Below are 14,309 nucleotides of genomic sequence, written 5' to 3'. Positions count from 1 at the left end.
ATCAGCTGATGAGTTCACAGCTGTCAATTACTACCACAGGTATCAAGGAAGCCAAGATGAATGTCCCCATATCATAAAATTGCCCTCACTGGCTTGCATCCATGGTGCAGTGCATGTTTTGAGGATCCATTTACCTGAACCACAGCATATCTGGACAAAACATGCAACAAGAAACTTAATTCATTTGACCAGGTGGCAAATTTCCACTGGTCCATGAACCAATCTTGGCAATCTTGCACACACCACAAATGTAACTGAATATACCACTGGGTCAAAATGGGAACACACGGATGTCATCCACTGTGGAGACACTTTTTCACAATGCGTGCTGAAAAGTATGCTTCAAAACATCTGTACTTGCGCCAGCATTGTAAACTGTCAGACCAGCCACAACTCACCAGCTATCCTGCTTTACAAAGTGGATCAGCCTTTGACCTCCACATTTCGTGCTGAGGCGCGAATGTCCAATACATTATCACCCTCTCACAGTTTCATCATCCTTCAACCACTTTCTACGAATGATTATGACAGTATCTTGTGAACAGCTGACCAGCTTTGCTGTTCCCAAGATGCTCATTGCCAGGTGCTGGGCAATAACAATTTGTCCTCTGTAAGTTTCTTAGGTCAGTGGATTTCTCCCTTTGCATTTCACATCATCTCTGCACCACTCATACACTTTTCTTACTGCACAGTAGGCCTGCAACACCACCAGGAACCATCCAGTCTCGCAGTGGGATGTGGTTGTACCTTTTGATTCATCACTGCACAATCTGCCTCTAGTGTAACTTTGTCAAATATAATATGATGGCGTATCAACATAATGCCACATTCATCAAAGATGTACCAGTCACTCAGAACACTGCCACAGGTACTAGAGTCCCAGAGGAAAATAACTTAACATGATCATGACACCACTGACAAGCCAGAAAACTGCTCCAAAGATGAGGTATGTATATCAGAAACTCAAATTTCTTCTAAGGCTCCATTTGAGTCATGCAGACACATCATGCAATGTAAAGAGTGAAACCAAACATACTTACCTGAGAGGAAGAAAAATGGTAGCTCTCCACCAAAACTCTGGACTCCATTTATTAAACCTTGTAGTGTTTTGACCCATTCATACGTCTCACAACCACTACTTTTTGCCAGATCTTCTATATGCCTATGAAACAGACCACCATTAAAGAACTTATGTATCAATGACACAAGGTCATACTTGCCAGAATAATAAATAAATTAGCTTCCATGGCATCATAATTGGATATAGGTCAAGTTAATATAATCAGTGATAACAACAATAATTATTATCACACAATGTAATTGTACTGCCTGACAAAAAAGTGAAGCATCCAGAAGTGGAGGAGAAAATAAAATGAAACTTCACCAGATGACAGAGATTGTGAGTTATTTCAGGTATTACAAAACTGAACCAAATTTACAAAAATTTACAAAGAACTTAGCAGTAAGAGCCCATTTATCAGAATGACACTGCACCTGCTCTGGTCTCGAATACACACTGATTTGATTGGGAAGGTGTCATAACACCACTGTGCCCTCTCCTGAGGCAAGCTGACCCTCAACTGTTGTAATTGGTCCTTAATACTGGCACTGGAACAGAGCTGGAGTCGAAGCTAGTTTCACATATGTTCTATCAGGGACAGGTCTGGAGATCTTGCTGGCCACAGGTGTACTTCAACATCATGCAGACTGTTCAATCTGTCATGTGTGGATGAGCATTATTCTGTTGAAGAATGCCACTGTGATACTGTTGCATGAGACGTAATATATGAGGATGCGGGTTGTCCATGATGTACAGTTGTGCCATCATAGTTCCCTCAATCACCACCAGCCATGATCTGAAGGTGTACCTGAGGGCTCCTCACACCACCATACTAGGAGTAACACTGCTGTGACTCTCCAAAATTTGGAAAAATGGGACCTCTCTCCAGGTTGCTCCAATTTCAAAGACGATGGTCATCCGAGTTGGTGCAGAACCATGATTCACTGCTGAACACAATGCAAAGCCATTCATAGGCATCACTACAGATGTAGCCATTTGTGTTGAGCTGTTAATGTCAGCTTACGCACGCAATGGTAATTCCCTAGTACGGCTACTGCTAATCCCTGATCAACGGTGTGGGATGACACAGAATGCTGCAGGGATCCATTATTTGTTCTCTAGTGGCAGGTGCTGACCAAAACCTTGATGATGAGTCTGTCTGCCCTCCAGTTCCCATGCAGTCCATTGGGCCAGTGACACATCTGAATGCCCCACAAAACAATTTAACCTGCCAGCCAAGTACAGGACCACAAAGAGACCCCTTTCAAATATTGTCAGGTGTTGGTAACATCGTCTCATTTGAGTACAAGGAATCTTTGAATTCCTTGCAGTGATTACTCAACGTCTGACCCCACTCACACTTCTTATATACTCTACCTACATTGTTAACAACATAAACAGGGACAACACTAATGCACTCTAGTGTCATTCTACCTATCACAGAGAATTAAATCAGGTGAGATTTGAAAACCTGAGAGCTTGAAGGTGGATGACAGGGTAATATGCAAGACAGAGATTACTGCTTAAACATCAGGCACGAGTTAGTAACAATGATAACAATGAAAAGTTGAGTGCATTGTACGTAACAGAGGTGGGAGGGGGGCAGTGAAAAAACAGACAGGTAAGGCAATGAAAGATGTAGAAAACTAAAATGGAGTAAAGAAAAGAGTAGTTACTGTGAAGAAATACTGAGACAGAAAAAGAAAAAAAAATGTAAATTAAGGCCAGGTGGGTGGCGAGAACCAAGGTATCTGGAGGAAGAATCCAGATGGTGCATGTGGTGAAACAGGCACAGAAGTCACGATTGTCATGTTGTAGAGCATGCTCTGCAACATGATACTGCATGTTGCCAGTTTACACCTTCTGCCTATGCCCATTAATCCTAGCCGATAATTTGGTCATAGTCATGCTGATGTAAAAGGCCAAATAGTGTTTACATAACAGCTGTTGCAGGTGTTATTGAACAACTCCCCCATCTGTTTCTCCCACTGGGTGATTTCAATGCCTGTAATGTATTACGAGTCTCAAACTGGAATTCCCCTGGAAGTCAAGTCTTAGAGAACCTCATGATGTCTCAGGAGCTGTGCATCCTCAACACAGGCAATCCCACTCATTTCTCGGCTGCTACTGGGTCATCCTCAGGCATCGACCTCTCTTCCTGCTCTCCATCCCTTGCAGACTAACCACAGTGGAAGAAGCTGATGACCTTCATTCAGGTGAGCACTTCCCACTGTGGATCCACCTACCGGATGAAGGATTGGTTAAACAGAAGCCACTGGAAGGGATAATCAGTGAGGCTAACTGGGTATTGTTCAGACGGCGTGCTGTGCTTGAACACCCCAAAGTGTACAGGAAATGGTGGACTGCCTCACATGAGTAATCCATTGTGCTGCTGACCTATCTCTTCCAGTACCCTCAGGTCATCTAGGTGACCTTGGTGGGCAGATGAGTGCCATTTGGCAATCCAGAACAGGCGTGTTTAAATGCCAGGCAACAGCAGACAACCTCAGAGCCTTTTGAGTCATGAGGGCCAAAGCTCAATGTGTCATTAAGGAGAGCAGGAAACAATCTTGGCAAGCGTTCCTGGCCTTTATCAACCATTCCACTTGTTCTGCTTAAGAATGGGAAGCCACCTGGAGGATTTCCAGTTAACAAAGTTGTTTACCAGTACCAGGAGTGCTGAAACAGGCGTCTCTGAACAACACCCAGACACATTGCTCAGACAGTGGCTGAGCACTGTGCAAAACTACTGCCAATGCAAGCCAGGATCCGGTGTCTTGTCACTACTGTGCGGCTATCGAGAGGGGCCCGTTGGATTTCAGATCCAACAATTCTGAGTCGTACAGCCTCCTTTCTCCATGTGGGAGCTGGAATCAACACTGTTTAAGACTCGTAACACTGCAACCGGTTATGACCAAATCTGGTACTGCATTTACCAGTTGCAGCAAAAGAAAACCACCTCGAATGTTTTAATCCTATGCGGTAGATGGACAACCTCCCAACTCAAGGAGCGAGGCAATTCTTATACCTCTCTTCAAACCAGGAAAGGACTGCATGTGTCCCAGTAGTAAGGAGTATCGTCTTAACGAGGTATGTAGGAAAAACTCTGCACCAAATGGTTAACTGCCGTCTGGCCTTGTTAACGAACAGGCAATTCCTTAGCCATTCTAAGTGTAGATTCTGGAGATCTCAGTCCTCTGTCGACACTCCAACCCTGCCAGAGGCAGCTATTCAGCAGGCTTTCCTATGTGACCATAACTGTATCATCATATCATTTGATGTCAGTAAGGCATACGGTACTACTTGGAGACACAGTAGTCTCATACAGCTGCATCAGTGGAGCTTTTGTGGGCACTTCTCCATCTTCCTACAGTCTTCCCTGTCTTGGCGGTATTTTAGGATCCAAGTTGGTGATATGCTGTCCACCATGTTGAGCAGGAGAATGGTATCCCTCAGGGCAGTGTTTTACGTGTTACCCTCATTACCATAAACAACATCACATCTACGGTAAGGAAAACTGTACTGTGCTCCTTATTTGTAGACAATTTTGCTGTTTTCTGTTCCTTCTGTAGAGCTACAACAGTGAGCCATCAGTTGTATCTTACATTGTGGATATTAGAGGAGTGGGCTGCAAAGACAGGTTTTCAGTTTTCTGCAGATAAGTGTACATATGTTCATTTTAATCATTATTGTCATATTTTTAATTTACTTGACTTGTATGTGAGAGACAACATTCTGCATTTTAGAATGTCAGTGAAGTTTCTGGATCTCATTTTTTATTCCAAATTTTTGTGGTTCCCACACCCTCAAAGCCAGAACTCTCAAGGCACTGAACATCATAAAATGCCTTAGGCACACATTTTGCAAGGCAGAAAGGGTGAATCTGCTCCAGTTTTGCAGGGCTTTCGTTGCTCACAGTTAGATTATGGGTGCACGGTGTATGCGTGAGCAAGGCTGTCTTATTTGAAGATCACTGACGCTGTCCGTCATGGTGGGATTTGGCTGGGCGTGGGTGCTCATAGGACCAGCCCCATACCCAGTCTCTATGTTGAGGCCAGTCTATTGCATACTGCAGAGGTAAACACAGGGAGCAGAAAGCAATCTTCTCAGCCACTTGAAATGCAATGGCTACAGCTTGTATGTACGTAACCAAGGAGAGAACAGATGAGTGGTGTGTTATTGACAAACACAGCAACACATCCCTTGGCTCCATCCCCAGTCAAGTCACCCTTTCGCTGGAGGGCATAGCCCAATAACACAGTGGCTTTGAAATGTGTTTCCTATAAACAAAAGCACAGGGGCTGTGCCCTGCCAAGAGTTTCAGTTCCTCCACATGAGTCATGAACCCATTCATGTTCCACATGAAAGATGGCTTCCATACTACAGTGGAACATGTCCTTTTTCAGCTCCATGGTAAAGTGGATGTTTCCACAAATGGAATTTAAACGGTCCAAGAATTGATTAGTTTTCTCCTCACCACTGGGTCACACTACGGAAGTGTCCTCCATATAGTCCCAAAAGATGACGGGTTTAAAACTTGCACAGCCCAACATCATCTCAAAATCTTCTGTAAAATGGTTGGCCACCAAGAGAGATGAAGGGCCTTCTATGACAAACCCATCAATTTCTTGATGAAATTTATTACTAAACAAAAGAAGTTAAGTTGGGGGAGAGTACATGTTGATGTAAGGATATGTTTTTTTTAAATATTTTACAATCAAGGACAAGAACTTAGCAAGTAAATAGTGACACAATGTCACAGCCACCCATACAAATTTGACAGCTGAGCCTCAGAGTTTTAAGCCTGCTGATAAACGTGCAGAATTTGGGTGAGGCGCGTAATGGGGCCCCTTAGGGAAATGGCAGCAAGAGAGGGGAAGAAAACCAATGTGCACTCTGTGTGCATACCGGGGGGAGTCATTCCAGATGTGGAAAGGGTCCTTCCGGATGCCATGAAGGGTACAGGGTGCACCCATCTGCAGGTGGTAGCTCATGTCGGCACCAATTATGTGTGTCGCTATGGATCGGAGGAAATCCTCTCTGGCTTCTGGCGGCTATCTGATTTGGTGAAGACTGCCAGTCTCGCTAGCGGGATGAAAGCAGAGCTCACCATCTGCAGCATCGTCGACAGGACTGACTGCGGACCTTTGGTACAGAGCCGAGTGGAGGGTCTGAATCAGAGGCTGAGACGGTTCTGCGACCGTGTGGGCTGCAGATTCCTCGACTTGCGCCATAGGGTGGTGGGGTTTCGGGTTCCGCTGGATAGGTCAGGAGTCCACTACACGCAACAAGCGGCTACACGGGTAGCAGGGGTTGTGTGGCGTGGGTTGGGCGGTTTTTTAGGTTAGATGGCCTTGGGAAAGTACAGAAAGGGCAACAGGCTCAACGGGTGCGGGGCAAAGTCAGGACATGCGGGGACCAAGCAGCAATCGGTATTGTAATTGTCATCTGTCGAAGCTGCGTTGTTAAAGTACCAGAACTTCAAGCGCTGGTAGAAAGCACCGAAGCTGAAATCGTTATAGGTACAGAAAGCTGGCTTAAGCCAGAGATAATTTCTGCCAAAATTTTTACAAAGGTACAGACGGTGTTTAGAAAGGATAGATTGCATGCAACCGGTGGTGGAGTGTTCGTCGCTGTTAGTAGTAGTTTATCCTGTAGTGAAGTAGAAGTGGATAGTTCCTGTGAATTATTATGGGTGGAGGTTACACTCAACAACCGAGCTAGGTTAATAATTGGCTCCTTTTACCGACCTCCCGACTCAGCAGCATTAGTGGCAGAACAACTGAGAGAAAATTTGGAATACATTTCACATAAATTTTCTCAGCATGTTATAATCTTAGGTGGAGATTTCAATTTACCAGATATAGACTGGGACACTCAGATGTTTAGGACGGGTGGTAGGGACAGAGCATCGAGTGACATTATACTGAGTGCACTATCCAAAAATTACCTCAAGCAATTAAACAGAGAACCGACTCGTGGAGATAACATCTTGGACCTACTGATAACAAACAGACCCGAACTTTTCGACTCTTTAAGTGCAGAACAGGGAATCAGTGATCATAAGGCCGTTGCAGCATCCCTGAATATGGAAGTTAATAGGAATATAATAAAAGGGAGGAAGGTTTATCTGTTTAGCAAGAGTAATAGAAGGCAGATTTCAGACTACCTAACAGATCAAAACGAAAATTTTTGTTCCGACACTGACAATGTTGAGTGTTTATGGAAAAAGTTCAAGGCAATCGTAAAATGCGTTTTAGACAGGTATGTGCCGAGTAAAACTGTGAGGGACGGGAAAAACCCACCGTGGTACAACAACAAAGTTAGGAAACTACTGCGAAAGCAAAGAGAGCTCCACTCCAAGTTTAAACGCAGCCAAAACCTCTCAGACAAACAGAAGCTAAACGATGTCAAAGTTATCGTATGGAGGGCTATGCGTGAAGTGTTCAGTGAATTCGAAAGTAAAATTCTATGCACCGACTTGACAGCAAATCCTAGGAAGTTCTGATCTTACGTTAAATCAGTAAGTGGCTCGAAACAGCATATCCAGACACTCCGGGATGATGATGGCATTGAAACAGAAGATGACACGCGTAAAGCTGAAATACTAAACACCTTTTTCCAAAGCTGTTTCACAGAGGAAGACCGCACTGCAGTTCCTTCTCTAAATCCTCGCACAAACGAAAAAATGGCTGACATCGAAATAAGTGTCCAAGGAACAGAAAAGCAACTGGAATCACTCAATAGAGGAAAGTCCACTGGACCTGACGGGATACCAATTCGATTCTACACAGAGTACGCGAAAGAACTTGCCCCCCTTCTAACAGAGCTGTGTACCGCAAGTCTCTAGAAGAACGGAGGGTTCCAAATGATTGGAAAAGAGCACAGGTAGTCCCAGTCTTCAAGAAGGGTCGTCGAGCAGATGCGCAAAACTATAGACCTATATCTCTGACGTCGATCTGTTGTAGAATTTTAGAACATGTTTTTTGCTCGAGTATCATGTCGTTTTTGGAAACCCAGAATCTACTATGTAGGAATCAACATGGATTCCGGAAACAGCGATCGTGTGAGACCCAACTCGCTTTATTTGTTCATGAGACCCAGAAAATATTAGATACAGGCTCCCAGGTAGATGCTATTTTTCTTGACTTCCGGAAGGCGTTCAATACAGTTCCGCACTGTCGCCTGATAAACAAAGTAAGAGCCTACGGAATATCAGACCAGCTGTGTGGCTGGATTGAAGAGTTTTTAGCAAACAGAACACAGCATGTTGTTATCAATGGAGAGACGTCTACAGACGTTAAAGTAACCTCTGGCGTGCCACAGGGGAGTGTTATGGGATCATTGCTTTTCACAATATATATAAATGACCTAGTAGATAGTGTCGGAAGTTCCATGCGGCTTTTCGCGGATGATGCTGTAGTATACAGAGAAGTTGTAGCATTAGAAAATTGTAGCGAAATGCAGGAAGATCTGCAGCAGATAGGCACTTGGTGCAGGGAGTGGCAACTGACCCTTAAAATAGACAAATGCAATGTATTGCGAATACATAGAAAGAAGGATCCTTTATTGTACGATTATATGGTAGCGTAACAAACACTGGTAGCAGTTACTTCTGTAAAATATCTGAGAGTATGCATGCGGAACGATTTGAACTGGAATGATCATATAAAATTAATTGTTGGTAAGGCGGGTACCAGGTTGAGATTCATTGGGAGAGTGCTTACAAAATGTAGTCCATCAACAAAGGAGGTGGCTTACAAAACACTCGTTCGACCTATACTTGAGTATTGCTCATCAGTGTGGGATCCGTACCAGATCGGTTTGACGGAGGAGATAGAGAAGATCCAAAGAAGAGCGGTGCGTTTCGTCACAGGATTATTTGGTAACCGTGATAGCGTTACGGAGATGTTTAGCAAACTCAAGTGGCAGACTCTGCAAAAGAGGCGCTTTGCATCGCGGTGTAGCTTGCTCGCCAGGTTTCGAGAGGGTGCGTTTCTGGATGAGGTGTCGAATATATTGCTTCCCCCTACTTATACCTCCCAAGGAGATCACGAATGTAAAATTAGAGAGATTAGAGCACGCACGGAGGCTTTCAGACAGTCGTTCTTCCCGCGAACCATACGCGACTGGAACAGGAAAGGGAGGTAATGACAGTGGCACGTAAAGTGCCCTCCGCCACACACTGTTGGGTGGCTTGCGGAGTATAAATGTAGATGTAGATGTAGATGTAGATTTAGGGCACTTCCCAACAAAATTGTAAATGTTAAGTGAATAGGTGAAGCTGGGGGTGGTCTTCTTTCACTTTCCGCTCTTCAATTACAGCCCAGTGAGGAAGGAGGACATATTGTTACATTGCCCATTTACTGCATTTGCACAGAAGAATCCTGCCAAAAGAGGAGCTAGAGTTCCTTGTGATATCACCAGAACAATGACAAGCTTGGACACCCACTATTAAGCAAGCAGACTTTACTCTCTGTAGATTGTCATCTCCTGATGAAAAAGACTGTAAATCTTCAAAAGTTTACAGCTTCGCTCCAATATGATTGTGTTCTGAACATCAAGAAAATTTTATACGAGGAAGCCACTATGAAAAACTTCAACGTCTTTTGCCACTTTTAGCATCCATGAGTTGTGACATGGTCACTGTAGAGTTCTCCCACGACCCAGGAAATATTTATTTTATTACAATTCCAGCCACAGAAAAGTTGTTCACCAATGAGGTTATTAACTTCAATGACGACCATCTTCGGACCTATAAATTATATGTACAGAGATACATAAATATATCTATATTCCACAAATACAGAATCAGAAATAAATTTAAGTATTGCGGAAACATTCCCATAGGTGGAGAGATGTAGTATACTAAACATACCACACCGTTACATGTAGAGATGGTGTGACAGTACAGGCCCCAAGAAAGCAACTTTTAAACTTCAGGAGTGCACACAGCCATGAACACGAAGTTTGTTATGCCCTATGTGACTGTTGTCGGCATGCAAGCTCATGTTTGAGAGATAAGAGGGATGGTAGCAAGCCATGTGGTGGCTGAGTGTGGCTGCCCACAACAGCAACAGCTTTGTAGTTTGCCCGCTAGATGTCGACACTCTTCGAGCTCTGCTACTGGATTGGATATCATGTATCAGAAATTCTGATACTAGATGATGACTTGCTCACTCTAAAAGTACTTGGCCGGTATTTTCAGTGCTCAAAAGCTATTGGGGAGAAAAATGTGAGACTAAAGCGTCATGTTAAAGACTGAAAAATCAGATAACTTCTAACAAAATGTGAACCCAGTAAGATACCGGAAAGCCAGTACAACAGAAATAAAGGGAAAATTATAGCGAGTATGAGGGCATAAGTGCGTCCTCGGTTTGATGAATAGTTTTTAACTTATTCTGTGTTAAACAACTTATAAACTGTATGAACCTTACAAAATTTTAACTTGGTGACAACTACACTCATAAATAAAGTGTCAATCAATAGATAGATCTGGTAGAGACCTATTAGAGAATTAAACCAAAATTGCAAAAAACATTAACATTTCTGAACTATAGGCCGGAACGTGTATTCCGTGCTGAAAATCGGCAAATTTAGCCACATGATTAATTTATACCATAAAATTAACAGCAGCATTACAGAATAAAAATAGTTAGGGCAGTAGAAATAGGTTTGTAATTAATTGTTTACATTTGTTAACAATATTATCACCAAAAGTAAGGTTTTTCATGTTAAAAGTGTAATTTATATGCAAAAACCAGTGTGCATTTACTAAAAATCATACCAGCACTGAAAAGCTGGTAAAATTTGGAAGTGATTTCACATACAACACTTGATACAGCAATAAATTTATATTTTTGGAAGCAAATATACCTGATTTAACACGTGACCCATGCGATAGTATAAATACCCAGCCGCCATCTTGCCTCAGTGCAGGCTGGTTTGGGCTGTATTCACAAGCAGTCTCCGTGTGACTTGTATGGGCAGCGATTATGTCATCTTGTGAAAGTATTGAGAGTTTTCTAAGTGTCGAGTTGTGGAATTAGAAAATTTTCACATGTATGTCACCAGTGAACATTCAGCAATATTTTTGAACTGTGGACACCAGGGAATGATTGGGAACTCTGAAATTTTACCATAAATCTGGATTTGGACTTGTGATTTTTGCCAGTTAGCATCTGAGAACTTTAATTTGAATTGGAACCAGGCTGGACTTCACAATTTTTCACGATTTTGGAGTAAGTGGGGACATAGCTGAGATACTGCCTGGTTACTTACATTCTTGCATAGGATACACATCATCCTTGGAAGTTGGTTAAACTCGTTACTGCCGGTCATAAGGAAAATAAATCTAATAATTTTATGAAACTTGGATCCTTGACAGTTGTGACTTTATTACGCAAATCCCTACCTGCAGTATGTTGAATAATTTGCGCCAATATGATGAGTGAATGGATGGTTTTCAAGTTAGCCAGTGCACATAGGAATTAGTGGGCAGTGGAGTACAGTTACAATGTTACAATGAAAATGATTGGCTGTGCAAGCTTCACCACAAAGCTATAAAATTTGAGTATCTAAGCACCACTGCAACATCTATGTTGACACTTTGAGGAAACACATCAGACTGTCATAAAGCGACAAGTGCCTTATCTGCAATCTGGCACAATAGATATATGAACACACTGCCAAACATAATATCCCTCATCTCAATGACTGCTTCACAGTCTGTGCCATAAGGATCCTTCCCACCAACACCAGCTTTTCTGAACTGCGCAGGTGGGAACTTTCCCTGCAATACATCCTATGTTTCCGTAACCCTCCTGGCCTCAACCTTCGTTAGTCACTGTCCTCATCCATCCCGCCCTCTCCCTGTTCCCATTCCGGCACTACACAGCCATAATTTCACCACCACACCCAGTCTTTTAATTTCTCTTTATTTCTCTCCTTTCCGCAACTTACCCCCTCCACCCTCCCCACCTTCTCTCCTGCCCTCCATCTAAACTGCAACACTTCAACTGTCTGCCACTCCCACCATACTATCCCTCCCCCTCCCCACCCCAGCCTCATCCTTACCCCCACCCAGTCGCCACTCCCATCATGCACTGGTGCTGCTGCTCGCTGTGTGGTTTCAGCTCTCTGAGACTGCAGACGTGTGTGCAAGTTGCGTTTGTGTGTGTGTGTGTGTGTGTGTGTGTGTGTGTGTGTGTGTGTGCGCGCGCGCGCGCGCGCGCTGCCGACAAAGGCCTTAAGCCGAAATCTATAATTGTGTGAATCTTTTTGTTGTGCCTATCGTGACTCAGCATCTCCGCTATATGGTGAGTAGCAACTTTCCTTCTCCGATATTGTTACAATAGATATCACTGCTACATCTCAGATAACAAGATTTAAATAGCAGTATTCTCTTGAACTAAGTGTACAATATACTTCCGACAGGAGTTAGTGCAACTATGCTTACATACTTCAAAATTAAAAAGAGGAAGTATGCTTTAATAAAATGTAATATTAACTATGTTGCAAAAATTACACAACACTTATATTACATTACAATACAAATGACAACTGAAACACAAGCTCTGAAGTTTGTTAATACATAAAGTACAACAAAACTAGATTGTACACTCCGAAACCGTACAATCCACTTGCCAATCACAAATTGTAGGTTATGGCTCCAAAAAATATCTGATATGGCATGCAAATGTGCCCAATTAAGGATCAATCAAAACCTCAGTATGTATGTACTGTGTATATCAGAAAAGCTATGCAAATGTAGCTAAAACACACACCAATAATGTCAAATACAGTGGTCAAAACCGAGTAAAATATAAAAATGAATGGACTGTTACAACACAAAGCTCACATGAAATATATAGGCCATCAAATAGCAACATGAAAAACAAAAACATATTGAGGAAGGACACACAGGCATGCTGTAAAATATAAAAGCACCATACAACATAATAGTGAAAAATAAATATGAAATTTGTTGTCAACAAAAGTCATTGTAAAAACTTTATATATGCCTCGTGACCTCTTAATACGGGAGAACTGTCACTGTCTTATTTACATTTAATGATGGGAGACTTTCTGCACAGTACATGTTATTACCAACTGATAACATGTGTGTTTGGCTAAAAAGAAAGAAAGTTAGCATCAAAACATAAACTCAAGAGACCAAGTCGATCAACAGGAGTGTTAACACAAGCTTAGATTCAGTTTATATTCAAGATGTGTTACTTGTCGTTGCATGGCAGTCTAACTTGTTTCCTCAGAGTGTCAACATGTATGTTGTAGAGGGGTTTACATACTCAGATTCTGTGGCTTTGTGATGATGCTTATGGGGGTAACCATTTTCACTGTACCATCTATAAACATAATGACACAATATGTTTGGTATACCACATCTATCCAGCTACAGGAATGTTTCCACGTTTGTTAAATTGATTTTTGATTCTGTATTTGTGTAATCTGAATATATTTGGGCATCAATCTACTTCTGTATTGTATATCTATGGGTTTGAAGGTGATCATCATTGACTGAAATTAATAACCTCATTGATGAAGACTGGTGGTCTGCAAATGGAATTATAATAAAATAGGCTTTCCATTAGTTTTCAGAATTATTTAATTCATAGCCATTAGTCAGCTACTACTATTTAATTTGTGTTTGATAACAGAAAATTACACACTCACCAAAACAAAAACTGCCACACCATAGCAGTGCACAGACCAACAGCAATAGTCCATATCAAGAAGACAACAATTCGGATTTCCGTGAAAAGCCTCCCAACATCTCGAATAATACTAGCAGACAGCTTAGTCTGGGTGTACTAAACAAACAGAAAACCACATTAGACTTTATTCTTTCCATACAGACAAAAATTAAATGAAAAAATGTATACAGACACTAACTAATTCAATAAAAAAGTTACACACTGAAAAATGTTTGCAAATTTTACTTTAATCATTCATGAAAGACAATGCTGTTAATATTTACCAACTATTACTAAAACAAAAATATCCAAGCTTACCTAAACTACGAAATAAGATGTAAAGGAATGTTCTGAAGATAACAAAGGCAACCCCTGATTTTTAAACAATGCATCATTTGCAGTTAACATGTTAATGACTACTTTCTTCCCCTACATTTTCCATTGCATCACAAGCTGCTCTTTCAGTGTTAGTATGAACTGATTTTACTAAAACACAGACAGCAGAACTCATGCTCATCCATTATTGTACCTGGTAC

The 14,309-nt window shown here is 42.1% G+C and overlaps 1 protein-coding gene across 2 annotated transcripts in view; it reads right to left on the bottom strand.

The window, feature by feature from the left end:
* The window catches only part of LOC124612664 (major facilitator superfamily domain-containing protein 6), a 148,887-nt gene that overhangs the window by 80,201 nt on the left and 54,377 nt on the right, over positions 1 to 14,309 (bottom strand). For both annotated transcript variants that reach the window (XM_047140988.1, XM_047140987.1), the window contains exons 5-6: positions 13,754 to 13,890; positions 1,041 to 1,162 (exon numbers count right to left, since the gene is read on the bottom strand). In XM_047140988.1, the coding sequence (XP_046996944.1) occupies positions 1,041 to 1,162; positions 13,754 to 13,890 (259 nt within the window). The remainder of the gene's footprint in view (positions 1 to 1,040; positions 1,163 to 13,753; positions 13,891 to 14,309) is intronic.

Source organism: Schistocerca americana, chromosome 4 (assembly GCF_021461395.2).
Source record: "Schistocerca americana isolate TAMUIC-IGC-003095 chromosome 4, iqSchAmer2.1, whole genome shotgun sequence".
Taxonomy (NCBI): Eukaryota; Metazoa; Arthropoda; class Insecta; order Orthoptera; family Acrididae; genus Schistocerca; species Schistocerca americana.
This window is presented reverse-complemented; position numbering and strand designations above follow the sequence as displayed.